General features: G+C 43.1%; 1 protein-coding gene across 5 annotated transcripts in view; it reads left to right on the top strand.

Annotated features, from left to right (window-relative positions):
• Positions 1 to 21,174, top strand: part of LOC118375972 (potassium voltage-gated channel subfamily KQT member 5-like) — a 168,163-nt gene that overhangs the window by 119,354 nt on the left and 27,635 nt on the right. For 4 of the 5 annotated variants that reach the window (XM_052527794.1, XM_052527796.1, XM_052527793.1 and 1 more), the window contains exons 1-2: positions 17,582 to 20,897; positions 20,962 to 21,174. The exon at positions 20,962 to 21,174 is cut by the window's right edge and continues 301 nt beyond it. Coding sequence is in view for 1 of the 5 variants with exons in the window: in XM_052527799.1 (XP_052383759.1) it covers positions 7,248 to 7,338; positions 12,420 to 12,546 (218 nt within the window). In the remaining 4 variants the exon portion in view is untranslated. Of the gene's footprint in view, positions 1 to 7,247; positions 7,339 to 12,419; positions 12,547 to 17,581; positions 20,898 to 20,961 lie in introns of those variants that run through there. The other variant, XM_052527799.1, reaches the window with a different exon arrangement.

Here is a 21,174-nt window from a genome sequence, read left to right as displayed (position 1 = left end):
GCGATCACACACACACTGCCTCTGTCTCTCCTACCCCTTTAGGAGCGATCACACACACTGCCTCTGTCTCTCCTACCCCTTTATGAGCGATCACACACACACTGCCTCTGTCTCTCCTACCCCTTTAGGAGCGATCACACACACACTGCCTCTGTCTCTCTTGCACCTTTATGAGCGATCACACACACACTGTCTCTGTCTCTCCTACCCCTTTAGGAGCGATCACACACACACTGCCTCTGTCTCTCTTGCCCTTTATGAGCGATCACACACACACTGCCTCTGTCTCTCCTACCCCTTTAGGAGCGATCACACACACACTGCCTCTGTCTCTCCTACCCCTTTAGGAGCGATCACACACACACTGCCTCTGTCTCTCCTACCCCTTTAGGAGCGATCACACACACACTGCCTCTGTCTCTCCTACCCCTTTAGGAGCGATCACACACACACTGCCTCTGTCTCTCCTACCCCTTTAGGAGCGATCACACACACACTGCCTCTGTCTCTCCTACCCCTTTAGGAGCGATCACACACACACTGCCTCTGTCTCTCCTACCCCTTTAGGAGCGATCACACACACACTGCCTCTGTCTCTCCTACCCCTTTATGAGCGATCACACACACACTGCCTCTGTCTCTCCTACCCCTTTAGGAGCGATCACACACACACTGCCTCTGTCTCTCTTGCACTTTTATGAGCGATCACACACACACTGCCTCTGTCTCTTCTACCCCTTTAGGAGCGATCACACACACACTGCCTCTGTCTCTCTTGCACTTTTATGAGCGATCACACACACACTGCCTCTGTCTCTCCTACCCCTTTAGGAGCGATCACACACACACTGCCTCTGTCTCTCCTACCCCTTTAGGAGCGATCACACACACACTGCCTCTGTCTCTCCTACCCCTTTAGGAGCGATCACACACACACTGCCTCTGTCTCTCCTACCCCTTTATGAGCGATCACACACACACTGCCTCTGTCTCTCCTACCCCTTTAGGAGCGATCACACACACACTGCCTCTGTCTCTCCTACCCCTTTAGGAGCGATCACACACACACTGCCTCTGTCTCTCCTACCCCTTTAGGAGCGATCACACACACACTGCCTCTGTCTCTCCTACCCCTTTAGGAGCGATCACACACACACTGCCTCTGTCTCTCCTACCCCTTTAGGAGCGATCACACACACACTGCCTCTGTCTCTCCTGCCCTTTAGGAGCGATCACACACACACTGCCTCTGTCTCTCCTACCCCTTTAGGAGCGATCACACACACACTGCCTCTGTCTCTCCTACCCCTTTAGGAGCGATCACACACACACTGCCTCTGTCTCTCCTACCCCTTTAGGAGCGATCACACACACACTGCCTCTGTCTCTCCTACCCCTTTAGGAGCGATCACACACACACTGCCTCTGTCTCTCCTACCCCTTTAGGAGCGATCACACGCACACTGCCTCTGTCTCTCTTACACTTTTATGAGTGATCACACACACACTGCCTCTGTCTCTCTTGCACTTTTATGGCCGATCTCTCACACACACACACACACACACACACACACACACACACACACACACACACACACACACACACACACACACACACACACACACACACACACACACACACACACACACACACACACACACACAGAGAAAAAGTCTCCAGACCGTCCAGACAGACAGTATTTTATGAGCAGACATAGATTTCATTAGGTTTTGGGTTACTCTTTTGACTCCTAGTCTGCTCATAAAGGATGATACTGACCTGACAGTGATTTGATTTCATCTTCCTCTCTTGGCTGCCTCAGGTTTATATCAAAGAGAAGGTGCGAAGTTAGCCCATGTGTTTATAGTACCTCTGTTACACTGGCAAGGCTATCTGAGACGACTGCCTTGTGACCAAACCGCCCAGATATGAACCCTAACCTGGATGACTCTTGAACTTTGACCCTAGCTGGAACTGTCCAATGATGATCCATCTTACTAGACAGACATCCAATGACAATCCATCTTACTAGACAGACATCCAATGACAGTTGAGAATCTAGGCTGTCCGAATGAGATTTTAAGTTGTAGGCAACTGCCAGGGGCAGTGATGAGTAAACATTATTTTATCCTTGATTGGATGGCCACACATTGAAAACAGAACATATAGATAGATGATACTATCAAGAACTCATGAAGTATTTTGGTGGTCACACATTTCAGCACCATGGACAGCATAGAGATAGTTGCAGACACTCTTATCCAAAGCAACTAGGGTTAAGTGACTTGCTCAAGGGCACATTGACAGATTGTTCACCTCGTCGGCTCAGGGATTCGAACCAGCAACCTTTCAGTTACTGGCCCAATGCTGTTAACCGCTAGGCTGGCTGCCACTCATTTATCCTAGGGAGCTGGCTGTACTGATGGCATATGAATCCATGTCATGATGATACACACACACACACTGAAACAGACACACACATTCGGCAATAAATAGTCTTAATGTAATTAGCTTTCAGTCTGTCTCTAATGAACTGTAGCCTGTGGGAAAATGTGAGACATATTTCTCAGAATTCTTCCTCATTGACTCTAAATCGAGTGTGTGATGCTCAAGGCAATACGTCCTCAACACAATATCATATATATATAGAATACAGTGATATTTCCTGTATCTCGCAGTAGTGTATACAGTCAAGAGCAGTTAACCCTCTCCTGTGCTAAGAGAAGAAGAATAGATGGGAAACAATGCCATCCGAGGTTTTGACCTCTTTCCCCTACTGTATACAGCATCTACTTTCTACTCACTCTATCCTATGCTAAGAGAGGTGTATTGGAAAGAAGACAGTGCCATACAAAGTTACTGTACGACACAACCTCTGCCTACCCAATCCTTACAATCGTATACAATGCAAATGTGCAGTATTTGCAGTGTACATGTTTTTCTAAGGTTTCTACTCCAACTTTTCTGGTAGTGTTGTTTGTGATCCGTACAAACAACACTACCAGACCTTCATGTTACCACAGAAATCCACTGAGAGCCTGACAACACGACTGATTTGGGAGATAAACAAATGCAGACGTCTGCTTTTTGCTGCAAATCTAATTCAAAATGAGGATGATTGGGTGTAATGTAGCCAGTACGACAGACCCCAGTGCTCGGACATTAGTCATTTCCTTGGCACTCTGTTTCAAAACAAATCAATTAAATTATACAAAATAGACAAGCACTTACTGCCTGCTACTGCTCGGTGATGATGGGCTTCTGTCTGTGTGTGTGTGTGTGTGTGTGTGTGTGTGTGTGTGTGTGTGTGTGTGTGTGTGTGTGTGTGTGTGTGTGTGTGTGTGTGTGTGTGTGTGTGTGTGTGAGCAAGTCCCCACTCCCAAATCTTTATTTACTCTGGGGCTCTCTTTAAAAGGTTAAGAGCAGTTCTGTGTTCTGTTGGGAGCTGTGAGGGCTGTGACAGACTCCAGATACTAGCGATGCGTCCCAAATGGCACCCTATCCCCTATCTAGTGCACCATACTACGTAGGGAATAGGGTGCAATTTAGGACCGCCACCCGCTACAACAGTATGTGACACGGGGGAACTGAGGCCTGCAGAGAGGACAGGGAGGCGGCGGCAAAGTAATTAGGGAAGATCGATCAATGATAAACAATCTTGCCTGTTTTCCATAACTAATTCATTATTTTACATTAAATATTTCATAAATGGTTATATTTGTTTTGAAAGGAGAGACATTGGTGTTTATTATAGTTAGATAAGGAGGCACTCTGAAAACCTTGTTTAGCAGCCACTCAGAAATCCTCCTTTAGAGATCTTGACAAGAGAGAGTGGAGGAAGAGTTATGAGGCCAGCTGTCCTTTCAGTTGACAGCTACATGATACTTGTCAGCGCACGCATTCACCAGTCCAGACATATGCATAATTGATGAACTTCCCAAAGTACTCAACTTTTAAATACTCCAACTTCCTGAACTTCAAACTGATTCATTGGGATGTACAGTTGAAGTTGCAAGTTTACATACACCTTAGCCAAATACATTTAAACTCAGTTTTTCACAATTCCTAACATTTAATTCAAGTAAAAATTCCCTTAGGATCACCACTTTATTTTAAGAATGTGAAATGTCAGAATAATAGTAGAGAGGATGATTTATTTCAGCTTTAATTTCTTTCATCACATTCCCAGTGGGTCATACATTTACATACTGTAATGTGTCTGTGTGTAGCTGGTGAAATGAGTCAGGCACAGGACAGCAGATAATGAGTAATGAAAGCAATTTTACTCAATAATAAACAATTCTCGTCGTATAAATACAAGGCCACAAATACGGATCGCAATACAATAAACAATTACTCACAAACAAACATGGGGGAACAGAGGGTTAAATAATGAACAAGTAATTGGGGAATTAAAACCAGGTGTGTAAGACGAAGACAAAACAAATGGAAAATTAAATGTGATGTGGATCGGCGATGGCTAGACGGCCGGTGACGTCGTTCGCCGTCCGCCCGAACAAGGAGAGGGACCGACTTTGGTGGAAGTTGTGACACATACATTCAATTAGTATTTGGCAGCTTTGGGTCAAATGCCACCCCTGTTCTTCATGGTTGGGATGGTATTCTTCGACTTGCAAGCACCCCCTTTTCCTCCGAACATAACGATGGTCATTATGGCCAAACAGTTCTATTTTTGTTTCATCAGGCCAGAGGAAATTTCTCCAAAAAGTGCAATATTTGTCCCCATGTGCAGTCGCAAACCGTAGTCTGGCTTTTTTATGGCGATTTTGGAGCAGTGGTTTCTTCCTTGCGGAGCTGCCTTTCAGATTATGTCGATATAGGACTCGTTTTACTGTGGATATAGATACTTTAGTACCTGTTTCCTCCAGCATCTTCACAAGGTCCTTTGCTGTTGTTCTGGGATTGATTTGCACTTTTCGCACCAAAGTACGTTCATCTCTAGGATACAGAACCCGTCTCCTTCCTGAGCGGTATGACGGCTGCGTGGTTCCGTGGTGTTTATACTTGCGTACTATTGTTTGTACAGATTAACGTGGTACCTTCAGGCATTTGGAAATTGCTCCCAAGGATGAACGACTTTTGGAGGTCTACAAAAAAAAAATTCTGAGGTCTTTTGATTTCTTTTGATTTTCCCATGATGTCAAGCAAAGAGGCACCAAGTTCGAAGGTAGGCCTTGAAATATATCCACAGGTACACCTCCAATTGACTCAAATGATGTCAATTATCCTATCAGAAGCTTCTAAAGCCATGACATAATTTTCTGGAATTTTCCAAGCTGTTTAAAGGCACAGTCAACTTAGTGTATGCAAACTTCTTACCCACTGGAATTGTGATACAGTGAATTATAAGTGAAATAATCTGTCTGTAAACAATTGTTGGAAAAAATTACTTGTCATGCACAAAGTAGATGTCCTAACCAACTTGCCAAAACTATAGTTTGTTAACAAGAACATTGTGGAGTGGTTGAAAAATAACTTTTAATGACACCAACCTAAGTGTATGTAAACTTCCGACTAAAACTAAAACGTTAAATACTCAAACTTGAAGAGGAATACTTTTTATATCACCTCTTGGGTTACATACAAAGCCTTCTACTTCCTGACTCCTCACAGAAGGAGGAGAGCCTATTGGACGACAGATGTTGACGGTTAAATTGAAATAAACACATAACCATCTCCTCTGGCTATGGAAAACTGCAACCTCTGTTTGGGCTCCCTCTCGGAGTCAAAGGTCAGATCGGGGTCACATCAGCACAGTCCTATAGCGGTCAGCTAGAGGACGGCTGGGGATGGCGACCCGCACAGGACGCCCACCCTTTTCACACAGACGCTGCTCAGAAGCTCAGGGTCTGGAAGTCACCCCCCTGACCCGCTTGGCCATGCGTTTCAACTTTTAAAGATTCTTCATCTTCTTTCATCTTAGTGACGATTTAGGGCCTAGCCTACAGGCACCAGGGAATGGCTTAATAGTCTCTAGCCTCTCATCATCCATACTCCATAGGCCACAGCTGTGGAGAAGGGAGAGGGAAGAGAAGGGTGGTGGCTGGACGGGGGGGGACGGTAGAGGAAGTTGTAGTGACATCTTGTGTGCCATAGTGACATCTTCAAAGACCTTATTGGGGTTCTTGATTATTGTTTACATTTCTGAATGTCACGCTCAAATATTGACTGAGAAGGAAGAGAAGGGAGGTTGGGGGACATGAGAGGAAGTTGTAGTGACATGTTGGCCGACCTTATTTGGATGATTTCTAACGGTTTACATTTTGTGAATGCCGCTGTCGTCACACTGGAATGGCTCTTCTATCTAAACTCAGTGTTCAGTTTCTATCTTCATAGCCCAGACACCATATTCTCACTGTTGTTATCCCGGAGAACCTAGACAGTTAGCATGCTAGGCTAATCTCTCCCCTACAGCGTTGTTGGGTCAACAGTGCTTTGTCTTTGTTATGACTCACCCCCCACTGGGCTCAGACATCTTTTCAGCATCTAGTTTTGATTTCATTTCAGTTGACTTGTCAACTACTTGGATATAGGTTCAAATAGGCGACATTACGTTACATTGATGACTTTTTGCAAATCCAATCAGTTTCCCACGTCGGTTCAACGTCATCACATTGAATTTGGGGGTTGAAATGACGTGGAAACTACGTTGATTCAACCAGTTTTTCTCCAGTAGATACTGAAATGCAACACTTCTACTAGTTTCAATAGAAAATGAAGATACTATAGTTTCAATGATAATCCTAGAAAGACAAAGAGAAGAAGTTATTTGGCATCCAAAGCCCTATCTTCGCCTTTCCCTCACAAACTCCATAGGCACAGCCAAGCTTAAGACGGAGCTCAATCCTGATCAAACACAGATGTTCTCTCACCATTTAACACTAAAGACATCTACAACTCTAAATCCGATGCTCATCATTTTGCCATTGATGCTACTTGGGAGGCCATTGGCCCACCTCATATTTCAGAGCTATTTGATGGAAAAATGAAAGATCGTATCATTATGAAGGTGGAAGATTGTCAAAGACTGTGGTTCTTTGCAGAAAGCGGTAGGGAAAGGAGCATGGGTACGGGTTGGATATTTCTGCTTGTCCATGTTTCAAGCTAATCACGTTAGCATTAATAATGAGATAAGGCATTTCCTGTCCAAACTGCCATGTTCTTCTTCTGTTTCATATGGCTCTGGATAAATGTATTTATGATTCCTCTCTGTTTTGTCCTGTAGGTTCGTGTTGGTCTTTGGTTGCTTGGTCCTGTCTGTGTTCTCCACCATTCCGGCTCACCAGGACTTCTCTTCCGACTGTCTGCTCATCCTGGTGAGGAACTGGTTGAATCTAGGCATATGTTCTGACACAGACACAGAAGCTGTTCATCAGCGTGCCTGTTTACAATGAGTGCAGTGATAGGTGACGCTGTGGATAGCAGAAAGCGGTGTCACCTATCGCTTCACAACAGGCAAATACGAAGCGGTGAAGAGTGTTGAGATTTCAATCAAACTCCTCTTTGCACAAATAGATTTCTATTCGTAATTAGGTAAGAGGATATGAATACATTCTGGTATCAGTCAATCTGATCAATTGGGAACACTTCCCTGTTTTCCCATCATCTAGTCATTTGATAGTGAATAAAGCAGATTCAAACAGACTTAACCAAGTTAAGAACCCTACTGATGCAGAGCTCTCTCTTGCTACGTAATGTGGTCCGAGCAGGACAAATCGATACAGGCCAAGGTTCACGCGTTGTCTCCATATTGAGTTTAGTCATTTGATCCGGGGCCAACATTGATTTCTTCTTCTACACTCTTAAATAAAGGGTTCAAAAAGGGTTCTTCGGATGTCCCCATAGGAGAACCCTTTTTGGTTTCAGGTAGAACCCTTTTTGGGTTGCTTGTAGAACCGTCTGCAACCAAAAATAGTTCTTCAAGGGGTTAACCTATGGGTGCAGCCGAAAGAAACCTTTAAAGTTGTAGATAGTGTACTGTTATTGAAATGCTGCTAGCAGGTCACTATCTACTGTACCCTGTGATGAGTCAGCACCAAACTGATACAGCAGACTTGAGGGCTGCGAGAGAGAGGGAGCAAAAATGGTTGAGTGAAACATTCACCAAAAGGTCATCAATTGGTCATCATCATTGTCTCTGTATTGCCCTGTTGTTGATGTTGACAGTCATTTAAATTGTTGCTGAAATATATTGATATTTGAAGCATTATTGTTCAGCAACTGGGAAATAGACGAGTGAGAGATGAGTGTTAATTGTAATAGAGCTCAAATGTGAGTGGTGAACTGGAAGATATGAACTCCATTTACAGAGGTCAATTAGCATGGTAGGTGACCTTGGTTTGTTTATTGACTGATGGCACCCCTATTGTCGAGAGAGAGAGAGAGAGAGAGAGAGAGAGACAGAGAGAGAGAGAGAGAGAGAGAGAGAGAGAGAGAGAGAGAGAGAGAGAGAGACAGAGAGAGAGAGAGAGAGAGAGAGAGAGAGAGAGAGAGAGAGAGAGAGAGAGAGAGAGAGAGAGAAAGACAGAGAGAGAGACAGAGAGACTGTGTGTTTTTGTGTGTGCATGCGTGAGTGTGTTTGTGAGTGTGCGTGCGTGCGTGCGTGGCTGTGTGTGTTAACAAAGAGCAACAACTCCCATTCAAATAATCAAAGATCACAAACATCCTAGTACATTTGAAAATATAGAAAGTCTGTCATGGCTCTGGGGCAAGTACAGATAAGGCAACATCCAGTTGGTAGTATTTTGTAAAAAAATATATATACAAAAATGTACACATATTGTTTGCTTTCAGATTCAATTCAATACGACTATGAATCCCTGAGGGAAATTAGGATTAGGAAGGTTAGTGGTACATGTCATTTTGTAGCCTGAGTGGGCCAGTGACAGTCAATGCATCGGTCCATCCTTCTGCGCGAGTCAAGTATCTCCATGACAGATAGGAAGAGGGATATCCGCAGATTATCCGAGGAGAAGATGAATCCCTTTATCAAAGCTGGATTCATACTGGATGTCTCCACACAACAACTTAGCCTCTCCACATTAAATCAGTGTCAACACGATTAGGCCGCCTATTGACGATACAGACACTGGCAGAAATGTATTTCCTCCCTGTCGCTACCCTGAAAACTAGAGATTGGGGTCCTTCTGTAGCTCAGTTGGTAGAGCATGGCGCTTGTAACGCCAGGGTAGTGGGTTTGATCCCCGGGACCACCCATACGTAGAATGTATGCACACATGACTGTAAGTCGCTTTGGATAAAAGCGTCTGCTAAATGGCATATATTATTTGAAACAGCATTCATGCTCATTAAAAAAAATCTCATTGCATCCATATGTCTCTTTTAGACCACACTTGCTAGGGACATTATTTTGGATTAGCATCAGCTGAATTTGAATCATGATATATTGGGAGCAAATGCTAGCTAGCTAATGTTGTGCCAATTGCAGTGAATGTAGTGATCTAGTTGACTATGTTGACTCAGTGTTGACATTTAGCATGAAAATGGTGCACCTTTGAATTCAAAGGTATGAAATTATATACATGCTGTTCACAGGAAGTAGACCACTTTAAGGCCTCATTCATTTATTCAAAACACGCATCTGTTTCAATGTCAAGAAAAGGCCACTTTAATATGTTATGATGTGTTGGAATTTGGATGATTACAGTTTTTGTCAATTGCTAAAACACCATTTCTGAAACCTTGCTACATTTCCTGAAAACGTTGAACACAAAACTTCATCTTCAAGCACTATTTACGGCTCAAAACAGTTTCACCTGTGTTCAAAATCAAATACTGCTCTCAAATCATAAACAAAGTTATCAAAATGATATGCACTCTCAAGCAGTCAGTAAACAATACACCGAAAAATAGAAAACACATTGTTCAAAACATAGAATTCTCAGGGAGAAGTACATGTTTAATCTAAAACAATATTCATATTTTTCTGTCATTGTCTTTTGATGAACGAAAACATGTTCTATCATAGTAGCTCAAAATTGATCAGAAATTACTACTCTGCTTTGCTCTTTGCAATTTAGTTTTTTGTTCTTCCTCCTCCTTGTACCCCTATTTTTATAGTACTGTACCCTGCATCTCACAAACTTGTCCTTTGTCTATGTGATACTGTAATTCTTATTCTTTGTTGATATGGACCTGCAACAAGTCAGAATCTATTGAGCAGTCAGTACTGTTAACCTCTTAATAGATGGAAAGCACAATGTTCAGAGCCATACAATTTGTCCATTGTACAGTATACAGCCTACAATGCACTGTACTACAGTATACAATACTAAAAGGGACAGAAATCAAAGGAGTAAACATGTGATCAATGTGCTTCTTCTTGTCATTGGGCTGGGTCAGGCCAGAGCCCTTCGTCGACAATATAGCAATATTGTCCCTCCTGAGGCAACGGGGGAAGTAGCCTCTTGTATGCCGTATCCAGCCCTGACATGATTCCTCACCTATATCACCACAGGCTAAATCCATGGCTTGCAGCTGATTTACTCTGGTGTAGAGTTGTCTATCATACACTTTCCATCTCCAAGAGGAGAAAAACTCCTCAATCATATTCAGGAAAGGCGAGTATGGAGGGAGGTACAAGTTCATAAACTGCCCATTGATGTTAAACCATTCCCTTATCTGAGCAGCTCGGTGGACACTGACATTGTCCCACACTATCACATAGGTGGGAATGGGATTCTCATTTGGCTCTTGACCCTGCTGCTCTTGAACCTGCTGCTCAAATAAAATATCTCTTAGATTGGCAATAAATCTTAGAAGGTGCTGGGTGTTATATGGCCCAAGTGTAACATGGTGATGTAGAACACCATGGTTGCTGATAGCAGCACAGATTGTGACATTGCCACCTCGTTGACCAGGGACTTCAACAATGGCCCGCCGTCCAATCATGTTTCGGCCTCTCCTTCTCCTCTTTGTTAGATTGAAGCCTGCTTCATCGACAAAGATGAACTCATGGGGTCTGTCCAAGGATTCCAAGTCTAATATTGTCTGTGTAGAAATACAATATACTGTATGTAGGATTTTGTAAGTCGTACAGAGACAGTGCTATACTGTAGAGTACAATTAGGCTTCTGAATCACATACATTGTATGTACTGAAGAGTAATGTCATTCACATAGTATGTGTTAGTACTGTAGACAATCTGGATTACAGTACATTTTTCTGAATGTACACTTACTTGCACATACTGAGGTCGCAGTTCTTTCCCCCTTGGTGAGTTGCGCTCAAAAGGTACTCTGTATACTTGTTTCATTCGCATCCTGTTACGATGGAGGACACGGTCAATTGTGGAAATTCTCACACTGTTGATTCCCTGGAAGTGTGTGTTGCATTATCTTGAAGGACCATGCCAACTATAACGGCCTCTTGCTCCTGAGTGAATATAGCTGTCCTTCCACCTGCATGTGGCAGCCTTGCAATTCTACAAAAAGTAGTTGTGCAGTTACAAAACATATTCATGCAGTACAATACATACAGTGATTAACTTTACAAATGTCTATTGAAACAGCTGCATATAGTGTAGTACAGTACATTTGCAATTGAAAAAATACAGTAGTATACTGTACCTGTTCTCTTCTCTGAATGTCCTTACTATGGTGGACACAGAAAATCAGCTCAAATTGGGTTGCACTCTAAGTCCTGCTTCCCTCATTGTCAGTCCATGGACAAGAACATGGTCTATAACTGTTGCCTGAATTTCATCAGATATTTCCACTCTGTCTTCCTCTTCATCCTCCTCTTCCTCTTTCTTGCCCTCCTCCTCCTCTTCCTCCTCGTCGCCCACCTCGCATACGCACTCGTCCTTGTCATCTCACATTGTTTCTTCTATCCATTCTCAGACTTTCTCCTTCCCACCTTCAACAACCTGTTTGCTCTCTGAACTGGCTTATATTGGTTGTGTCGCATCATTTGAAACAGGTTAAATCAATTTTGAGTGGTTCTGTTCAATCAATGACATATGTTCTCTATTTGTATTTGATTGTTGCCACTCGTGTTTACCAGTATGGATGACATGTGCATTGGAGTGCAGAATGTGTTTTGAGAATGAGAATTTGTTTAGAGTTTTGCTGAAAAGTCTAAGTGAGATCTGCAAATTGTGTTTTGCCATGTGAAATGGATTAAGGTATTGACAACATACTGCATAATTAGCTAAATGAGTCCAGGCAACTGAGAACTTTGTTCAGCCAATGGGTTTTAGTGTTTTAGCAATTGAGAAAAACTGGAATAACTTATTGTACTTTCAATACAAGGATGAAACAGATATATATATAAACAGAACTATCTACAAGTGTGACACCTATTCGTAGATTTAGTGCAATTGCTTAGTCATTGTGTATCACTTTCCCCTGACTTCCTGTTTTGTCACTTCCTGTAGGAGTTTGTGATGATCGTGGTGTTTGGGCTGGAGTACATCATCAGGATCTGGTCGGCCGGCTGCTGCTGTCGCTACAGAGGATGGCAGGGTCGCCTCCGTTTTGCCCGGAAGCCTTTCTGTGTCATAGGTGAGCTATAGACTAGATGAGTTATGAACACTTTATAAACCCTTTATAAACATTATATTCAAAGGGATGAGAAAAGGTTTACAACCTTCAGTTGATGGTTCAGTAATGAGAAGTGTTTTAAAGTTAAAGAGTTTTACAGGTAAATCGTTGACTTTTTCCTCTTTTATGACAATTGATGACCTCTCTGTTACTTTATTTCCTACTTAAAAGCGAGAAGTCAGTTTCCTGACTGCAAATCATTATGGCTATTCACTAATTGCTGGAGTTTTACCATAGGAATGTGACTTCCAAGTTCAAAGAGACCTATGAGTAAAAAGATATGCAGTGTAATTGACCATAGGAACACACACATACACACACACACACACACACACACAAACAAACACAATAGACCGTAGTCCTCTGGCTTGATGTTTTAGCTGTGGTGTTTGAGGCTCTTGTGATTCTTAACAGGAGATTTAGGGTCGACTGACTATGTAAACAGGCCTCTCCATTAACCCGTCTTCAATTCTTTCCAGTGTTTAGACATATTCATCTGCCCTTCTCAGATGGCCGCCGTACTTCAGGGAGGGAGAGTAGAGGCTTACCAGTCACGCTACGTCATCAGAGCTAGCGTCATCATGCTCTCTGAGCTGGCTAGTTTCATGCCGAGAGAGCGAGCGGGAAAGAGTGATAAAGAGAGTGAGAAAGAGGGAGAGTAGGGGCTTACCAGTCACGCTACGTCATCAGCGCTAGCATCACCATGCTCTCTGAGCTGGCTAATGTCATGTCGAGAGAGCGAGCGGGAGAGAGTGAGAGAGAGGGAGAGGGAAACAGAGATAGAAAGCGAGAGAGATGCAGAAATTAGACCGTTAGAATTAGACCATGAATTTCATGAACAATGAAATAACATATGGAATCATGTGGTAACCAGAAAAGTGTATATATATATATTTTATATTTGAGATTCTTCAAATTGCCACCCTTTGCCTTAATGACAGCTTTGCGCACTCTTGGCATTCTCTTAACCAGCTTCACATGGAATGTTTATCCAACAGTCTCAAAGGAGTTCCCACATATGCTGAGGTGTTCTAAACACCTTTGACCAGTAGAGTATATATATATATACATAGAGTGGGGAGAACAAGTATTTGATACACTGCTGATTTTTCAGGTTTTCCTACTCACAAAGCATGTACAGGTCTGTAATTTTTATCATAGGTACACTTCAACTGTGAGAGACGGAATCTAAAACAAAAATCCAGAAAATCACATTGTATATATAAATATATATATATATAGAGAGAGAGATATTCAGACAGACAGACAACAAGCAACCGTACACGGACCAATAACTGAACTAGACACTCTGAATAGAGACTGTTAAGGCTGAACTAGATACTCTGAATAGAGACGGTTAAGGCTGAACTAGATACTCTGAATAGAGACTGTTAAGGCTGAACTAGACACTCCGAATTGAGACGGTTAAGGCTGAACTAGATACTCTGAATAGAGACGGTTAAGGCTGAACTAGATACTCTGAATAGAGACGGTTAAGTCTGAACTAGATACTCTGAATAGAGACGGTTAAGGCTGAACTAGACACTCTGAATAGAGACGGTTAAGGCTGAGCTAGATACTCTGAATAGAGATGGTTAAGGCTGAACTAGACACTGAATAGAGACGGTTAAGGTTGAATTAGACACTCCGAATTGAGACGGTTAAGGCTGAACTAGACACTGAATAGAGACGGTTAAGGTTGAATTAGACACTCCGAATTGAGACGGTTAAGGCTGAACTAGACCCTCTTAATAGAGACGGTTAAGGCTGAACTAGATACTCTCAATAGAGACTGCTAAGGCTGAACTAGACACTCTGAATAGAGACTGTTAAGGCTGAACTAGATACTCTGAATAGAGACGGTTAAGGCTGAACTAGATACTCTGAATAGAGACGGTTAAGGCTGAACTAGATACTCCGAATAGAGACGGTTAAGGCTGAACTAGATATTCCGAATTGAGACGGTTAAGGTTGAACTAGATACTCCGAATAGAGACGGTTAAGGCTGAACTAGATACTCTCAATAGAGACTGCTAAGGCTGAACTAGACACTCTGAATAGAGACTGTTAAGGCTGAACTAGATACTCTGAATAGAGACGGTTAAGGCTGAACTAGATACTCTCAATAGAGGCTGTTAAGACTGAACTAGATACTCGCAATAGAGACTGTTAAGGCTGAACTAGATACTCTCAATAGAGACTGTTAAGGCTGAACTAGACACTCTGAATAGAGACGGTTAAGGTTGAACTCGATACTCCGAATAGAGACGGTTAAGGCTGAACTAGATACTCTAAATAGAGACGGTTAAGGCTGAACTAGATACTCTGAATAGAGACGGTTAAGGCTGAACTAGATACTCTGAAAGAGACGGTTAAGGCTGAACTAGACACTCTGAATAGAGACGGTTAAGGCTGAACTGGACACTCTGAATAGAGACGGTTAAGGCTGAACTAGATACTCCGAATAGAGGCTGTTAAGGCTGAACTAGACACTCTGAATAGAGACGGTTAAGGCTGAACTAGATACTCTCAATAGAGACGGTTTAGGCTGAACTAGATACTCTCAATAGAGACTGTTAAGGCTGAACTAGATACTCTGAATAGAGACGGTTAAGGCTGAACTAGATACTCTCAATAGAGACTGTTAAGGCTGAACTAGATACTCTCAATAGAGACGGTTAAGGCTGAACTAGATACTCTCAATAGAGACTGTTAAGACTGAACTAGATACTCTCAATAGAGACTGTTAAGGCTGAACTAGATACTCTGAATAGAGACTGTTAAGGCTGAACTAGATACTCTGAATAGAGACGGTTAAGGCTGAACTAGATACTCTGAATAGAGACGGTTAAGGCTGAACTAGATACTCTGAATAGAGACGGTTAAGGCTGAACTAGATACTCTGAATAGAGACGGTTAAGGCTGAACTAGACACTCTGAATAGAGACGGTTAAGGTTGAACTCGATACTCCGAATAGAGACGGTTAAGGCTGAACTAGATACTCTAAATAGAGACGGTTAAGGCTGAACTAGATACTCTGAATAGAGACGGTTAAGGCTGAACTAGATACTCTGAAAGAGACGGTTAAGGCTGAACTAGACACTCTGAATAGAGACGGTTAAGGCTGAACTAGACACTCTGAATAGAGACGGTTAAGGCTGAACTAGATACTCCGAATAGAGGCTGTTAAGGCTGAACTAGACACTCTGAATAGAGACGGTTAAGGCTGAACTAGATACTCTCAATAGAGACTGTTAAGGCTGAACTAGATACTCTCAATAGAGACTGTTAAGGCTGAACTAGATACTCTCAATAGAGACGGTTAGGCGGTTAAAGGCTGAACTAGATACTCTGAATAGGCTGAACTAGATACTCTCAATAGAGACTGAACTAGTTAAGGCTGAACTAGATACTCTGAATAGAGACGGTTAAGGCTGAAGACGGTTAAGGCTGAACTAGACACTCTGAATAGAGACGGTTTAGGCTGAACTAGATACTCTCAATAGAGACTGTTAAGACTGAACTAGATACTCTCAATAGAGACTGTTAAGGCTGAACTAGATAAACTGAACAGAGACTGTTTAGGCTGAACTAGATACTCTGAATAGAGACGGTTAAGGCTGAACTAGATACTCTGAATAGAGACAGTAAAGGCTGAACTAGATACTCTGAATAGAGACGGTTAAGGCTGAACTAGATACTCTGAATAGAGACGGTTAAGGATGAACTAGATACTCTGAATAGGGACTGTTCAGGCTGAACTAGATACTCTGAATAGAGACGGTTAAGGCTGGCTGTAATATGCTGTTGGGTGTGTCCTCCTCTGGCCTCTCCTCTTTTTAATTATTTGTCAGTCTTAATCCTGCCTCCTGAATAGATGGTTAAGGAGATACTGACATGTTAAGGACTGACACTCTGAAGACTGAACTAGATACCCTTTCCCTCCTAGGCAAAACACACACCCTAGGATACCTCTCCAATCATCCCTCTATCAAAACACGTAGGGTCACTGACTGGACACAATCCCCCTCCAGCTTCCACTACAAGTAGCCACTACGAATAAACCTATTTTTACTGGTTAGACACTAGAAAGTATGGCCATCATGAATAACTTAAGCATTGTCTGTTTCTCTCTGTAAAATTTGTCCCGTGGCCTGCTTATGTCAGCCCTATTGTGTTGAATGATTGATCAGCTGGCCTATTACAATCATGGAGTACTGTCTGTATGAGGGCATGTGACATTGCCAATAACTCAATCTATAACACGTCAACTAATGACACAAGGCAAGGCTGGAGACAGATTATAATGACAATCATCATGACAATCACCATGGCAATCATCATGATAATCACCATGGTAATCACCATGGCAATCACCATGATAATCCCCATGACCATCAACATGGCAATCACCACGATAATCACCATGGTAATCCCCATGACAATCACCATGACAATCACCATGGTAATCACCATGACAATCACCATGGTAATCACCATGACAATCACCATGATAATCACCATTACAATTACTCTGAGCTGCTTGAGGGAGGTTTATCATTTCTATTTTCACTCTCTCCTTCTCTCTTTTTGTATTTTTTTTCTCTCTTTTTTTGTCTTTTTTCCTGTCCCTCCTTTTGTCCTCTCCCTGGCCTCCCCTATTGTGTTGAATGTTCTCCCTCTCTCTCTCTCTCTCTCTCTCTCTCTCTCTCTCTCTCTCTCTCTCTCTCTCTCTCTCTCTCTCTCTCTCTCTCTCTCTCTCTCTCTCTCTCTCTCTCTCTCTCTCTCTCCCCCTCGTTCTCTCTCTCTCTCTCCCCCTCTCTCTCTCTCTCTCTCTCTCTCTCTCTCTCTCTCTCTCTCTCTCTCTCTCTCTCTCTCTCTCTCTCTCTCTCTCTCTCTCTCTCTCTCTCTCTCTCTCTCTCTCTCTCTCTCTCTCTCTCTCCCTCTCTCTCTCTCTCATCTCATCTCCCTCCCCACCTCTCCACCCTGTATGTGTCAACATTGTGTGTCTGAGTGTGTTGTGCTTTGACTACTCTAGATGGGTCTATAGATTCTCTCCCCTATACAGTCAGTGGTAAGAGTATCCAGTCATTACTGTCTGAGCCAATCCATTAGTGGGGGTTTCTCATTCAGTGACTCTCAACATCCATAAATTATACGCAATGAGCCAATTCCATCTTTAAGTGTTCCGAGCAGGTGATTTGTCCTGTGAAGTCATTGAAAGATCGTTAGAAGGAGATATTTCAATGTAGATGTGGTCCACAGAGCACAGATGAATGAAAACAAACAGAACAGCTCATAAACTGGATGAATAGCACTCATTGGTAGGTTCAGTCAGTGGTGGGTTCCCATTAGCCAATGGGGTTGGCATACAGGAAGAATGTTTATTGAAGTGCGTTTGACTGAGAACATATTTGTCTGAAAACCAGCTTATGTATCTTACATTGTGGTTTAGGTAGAGGATGCTGATTGAATGTGTCGGTTTATGTGGAGTACATTGATTGACTGTAGTGATAGAGGATTGCTCACACTGTGGTGTTGCACCATGAGAAATCACTGGCTCGATGCCAGCTAAACTTTTCTACTGATTGAATGTGAAAGTATTTGATTGTGACAAGACATGGTGACGACAACACAGGGATATTGAATTTGTCAGTGAAAGGATTGGAGCTAAATGTGGTTGGTGTTCCTTGGGGGATTTTTACCTCTTAGTGTCCTTACCACCCCATGTTTATGAATGAGAGAGTAACGCCATCCCCTCAATGACCCATAGACACACACACACACACTCACCTGTGGGAACTGTAGTCGCTCTATCAGGCAAGGACTCATATGCGACCCAGAGCCCAACCCACACACACACACACACACACACACACACACACACACACACACACACACACACACACACACACACACACACACACACACACACACACACACACACACTGACAAAGGGAGGACAGGGGCTGTTCAGACAGACCACAATGACAGGGAGAGAAACATCAAACCCTCAAGGAACACAAAGAAATCTGAGACTGAATCCCAAATGGCACCCTATTCCCTACATAGTGCACTACTTTTGACCAGGGTCCAATGGGCTTTGTAGGTAATAGGGTTCCATTTGGGACGTAGTCTGAGGCATCAGACTTCTCCTCCAACACAGACAAATAATATTTTCTATTTTCTTTAATACACCCCTGTGTTTCACCACCGCCTCACTTCAAAGACGCTCCTCCACCACGTGAAACCACAAACTGAAGAAATATTATTTTCTTCTCCTTAGCTTCCCCCTGCATTTTTCTGTTTTGTGAGAATTGTGAGAATTTGTCGTCCCACCAGGCGGTGGGTTTGTCTGTCCTTCCGGCGAACTCAGCGCTCGGACATGAATTACAATCGCTGACCAAGGTTTGGTCGATCGCTCTAGGGCTTATAAATCATGAACCAGTTAACCCATGGCAGGAGAGAGACGGCGGAACCGTGAAAAATGCATGAACCAACCACACACACAGACCATACTTGGACGGCCCAAAAAAACGGCATGCTGGGACATAAAGATGCTGGCCAAGCACTGGCCTCTGCTGACAATGTGGAAAGAAAAGACCTCTTTAACAAGCAGGTGAGTGTATGACGTGTGTGTGTGTGTTTTGAAGGAGAGCGAGAGCCTGTATGTGTATAAATTGGTGTGTCTGTGCACGCATGCTTGTGTATGCGTGTGTGTGAGTGTGTGTCTGAGTGTGTAATGTCTGTGTGTGTGTGAGCATGTGTGTGTGTATGACTGTGTAATTTCTGCGTGCGCGCGTGTGTGTGTGTGTGTGTGTGTGTGTGTGTGTGTGTGTGTGTGTGTGTGTGTGTGTGTGTGTGTGTGTGTGTGTGTGTGTGTGTGTGTGTGTGTGTGTGTGTGTGTGTGTGTGTGTGTGTGTGTGTGTGTGTGAGAGAGAGAGAGAGCGAGAGAGTGTGTGTGTGTGTGTGTGTGTGTGTGCGTGGCTGCTGAGTGCTGACAGAACTCTCACATCTGGAGTCTCCATCTGCCTGGTCTAGTTTTAACAGCAGTACTGTGTGTCCTGGTTCACCCTCTGAGCCTTGGCCACACTTGTCTCTCTAACCATTCATGCCAAAAACACAGAATCCAATCAGCTGCACCAGTGATCCCACTCTGGGTTGAGACTACGGTTACTATGTTGATGTGGGACTATGGGGCGGTTTCCCATACCCAGATTAAACCTACTGGACTAGGAGTTCAATAGATCCAGCCCAGGACTAGGCTTAATCTGGGTCTGGGAAACGGACTCTATGAGGTTGAAAAGTATTTACTAGTTTCGCAAATATTACTTATCTATTCTATCGCTGCAGATGTGTGTGTGTGTGTGTTCCTTTGTGTGTGTGTGTATGTGTGTGTTCCTTTGTGTGTGTGTGTGTCCTCGGTGGTTGCCAGTGTGTTCACATTCCTCCTCGTCCATCCAGGCAGACAGTCAAAGTCACATATGTGGGACTTGGACAGGGGACAGCTCTTGGTATGACGTTAACAGTTAGCAGCCCAACTGCCTCTGGACTGCCTGGTCAGCATACAGCCAACACATTCATTCTGTCTGTCCGTCTGTCTGTCCGTCCCTCCGTCTGTCTGTCTGTCTGGAAAGAAAAGACAGTCTGTCTGTCTGGAAAGAAAAGACAGTCAGTCTGTCTGGAAAGAAAAGTCAGTCAGTCTGTCTGGAAAGAAAAGTCAGTCAGTCTGTCTGGAAAGAAAAGACAGTCAGTCTGTCTGGAAAGAAAAGTCAGTCAGTCTGTCTGGAAAGAAAAGTAAGTCAGTCAGTCTGTCTGGAAAGAAAAGTAAGTCAGTCAGTCTGTCTGGAAAGAAAAGTAAGTCAGTCAGTCTGTCTGGAAAGAAAAGTAAGTAAGTCAGTCAGTCTGTCTGGAAAGAAAAGTAAGTAAGTCAGTCAGTCTGTCTGGAAAGAAAAGTAAGTAAGTCAGTCAGTCTGTCTGGAAAGAAAAGTAAGTAAGTCAGTCAGTCTGTCTGGAAAGAAAAGTAAGTAAGTCAGTCAGTCTGTCTGGAAAGAAAAGTAAGTAAGTCAGTCAGTCTGTCTGGAAAAAAAAGTAAGTAAGTCAGTCAGTCTGTCTGGAAAGAAAAGTAAGTAAGTCAGTCAGTCTGTCTGGAAAGAAAAGTAAGTAAGTCAGTCAGTCTGTCTGGAAAGAAAAGTAAGTAAGTCAGTCAGTCTGTCTGGAAAGAAAAGTAAGTAAGTCAGTCAGTCTGTCTGGAAAGAAAAGTAAGTAAGTAAGTAAGTCAGTCAGTCTGTCTGGAAAGAAAAGTAAGTAAGTAAGTAAGTCAGTCAGTCTGTCTGGAAAGAAAAGTAAGTAAGTAAGTAAGTCTGTCTGGAAAGAAAAGTAAGTAAGTAAGTAAGTAAGTAAGTCAGTCAGTCAGTCAGTCAGTCAGTCAGTCAGTCAGTCAGTCAGTCAGTCAGTCAGTCAGTCTGTCTGTCTGTCTGTCTGTCTGTCTGTCTGTCTGTCTGTTTCAAGTTTTTATTGTCAAGTGCACAAATACAGTGGAATGCCTGTACGTGTGTACTCAAGCAAATGTGTGTGTGTGTGTGTGT

This window comes from Oncorhynchus keta, chromosome 10 (genome assembly GCF_023373465.1).
Source record: "Oncorhynchus keta strain PuntledgeMale-10-30-2019 chromosome 10, Oket_V2, whole genome shotgun sequence".
In the NCBI taxonomy this organism is placed as follows: Eukaryota; Metazoa; Chordata; class Actinopteri; order Salmoniformes; family Salmonidae; genus Oncorhynchus; species Oncorhynchus keta.
Note: the sequence above shows the minus strand (reverse complement) of the source record. Positions and strands in the feature narration are given on the sequence as shown.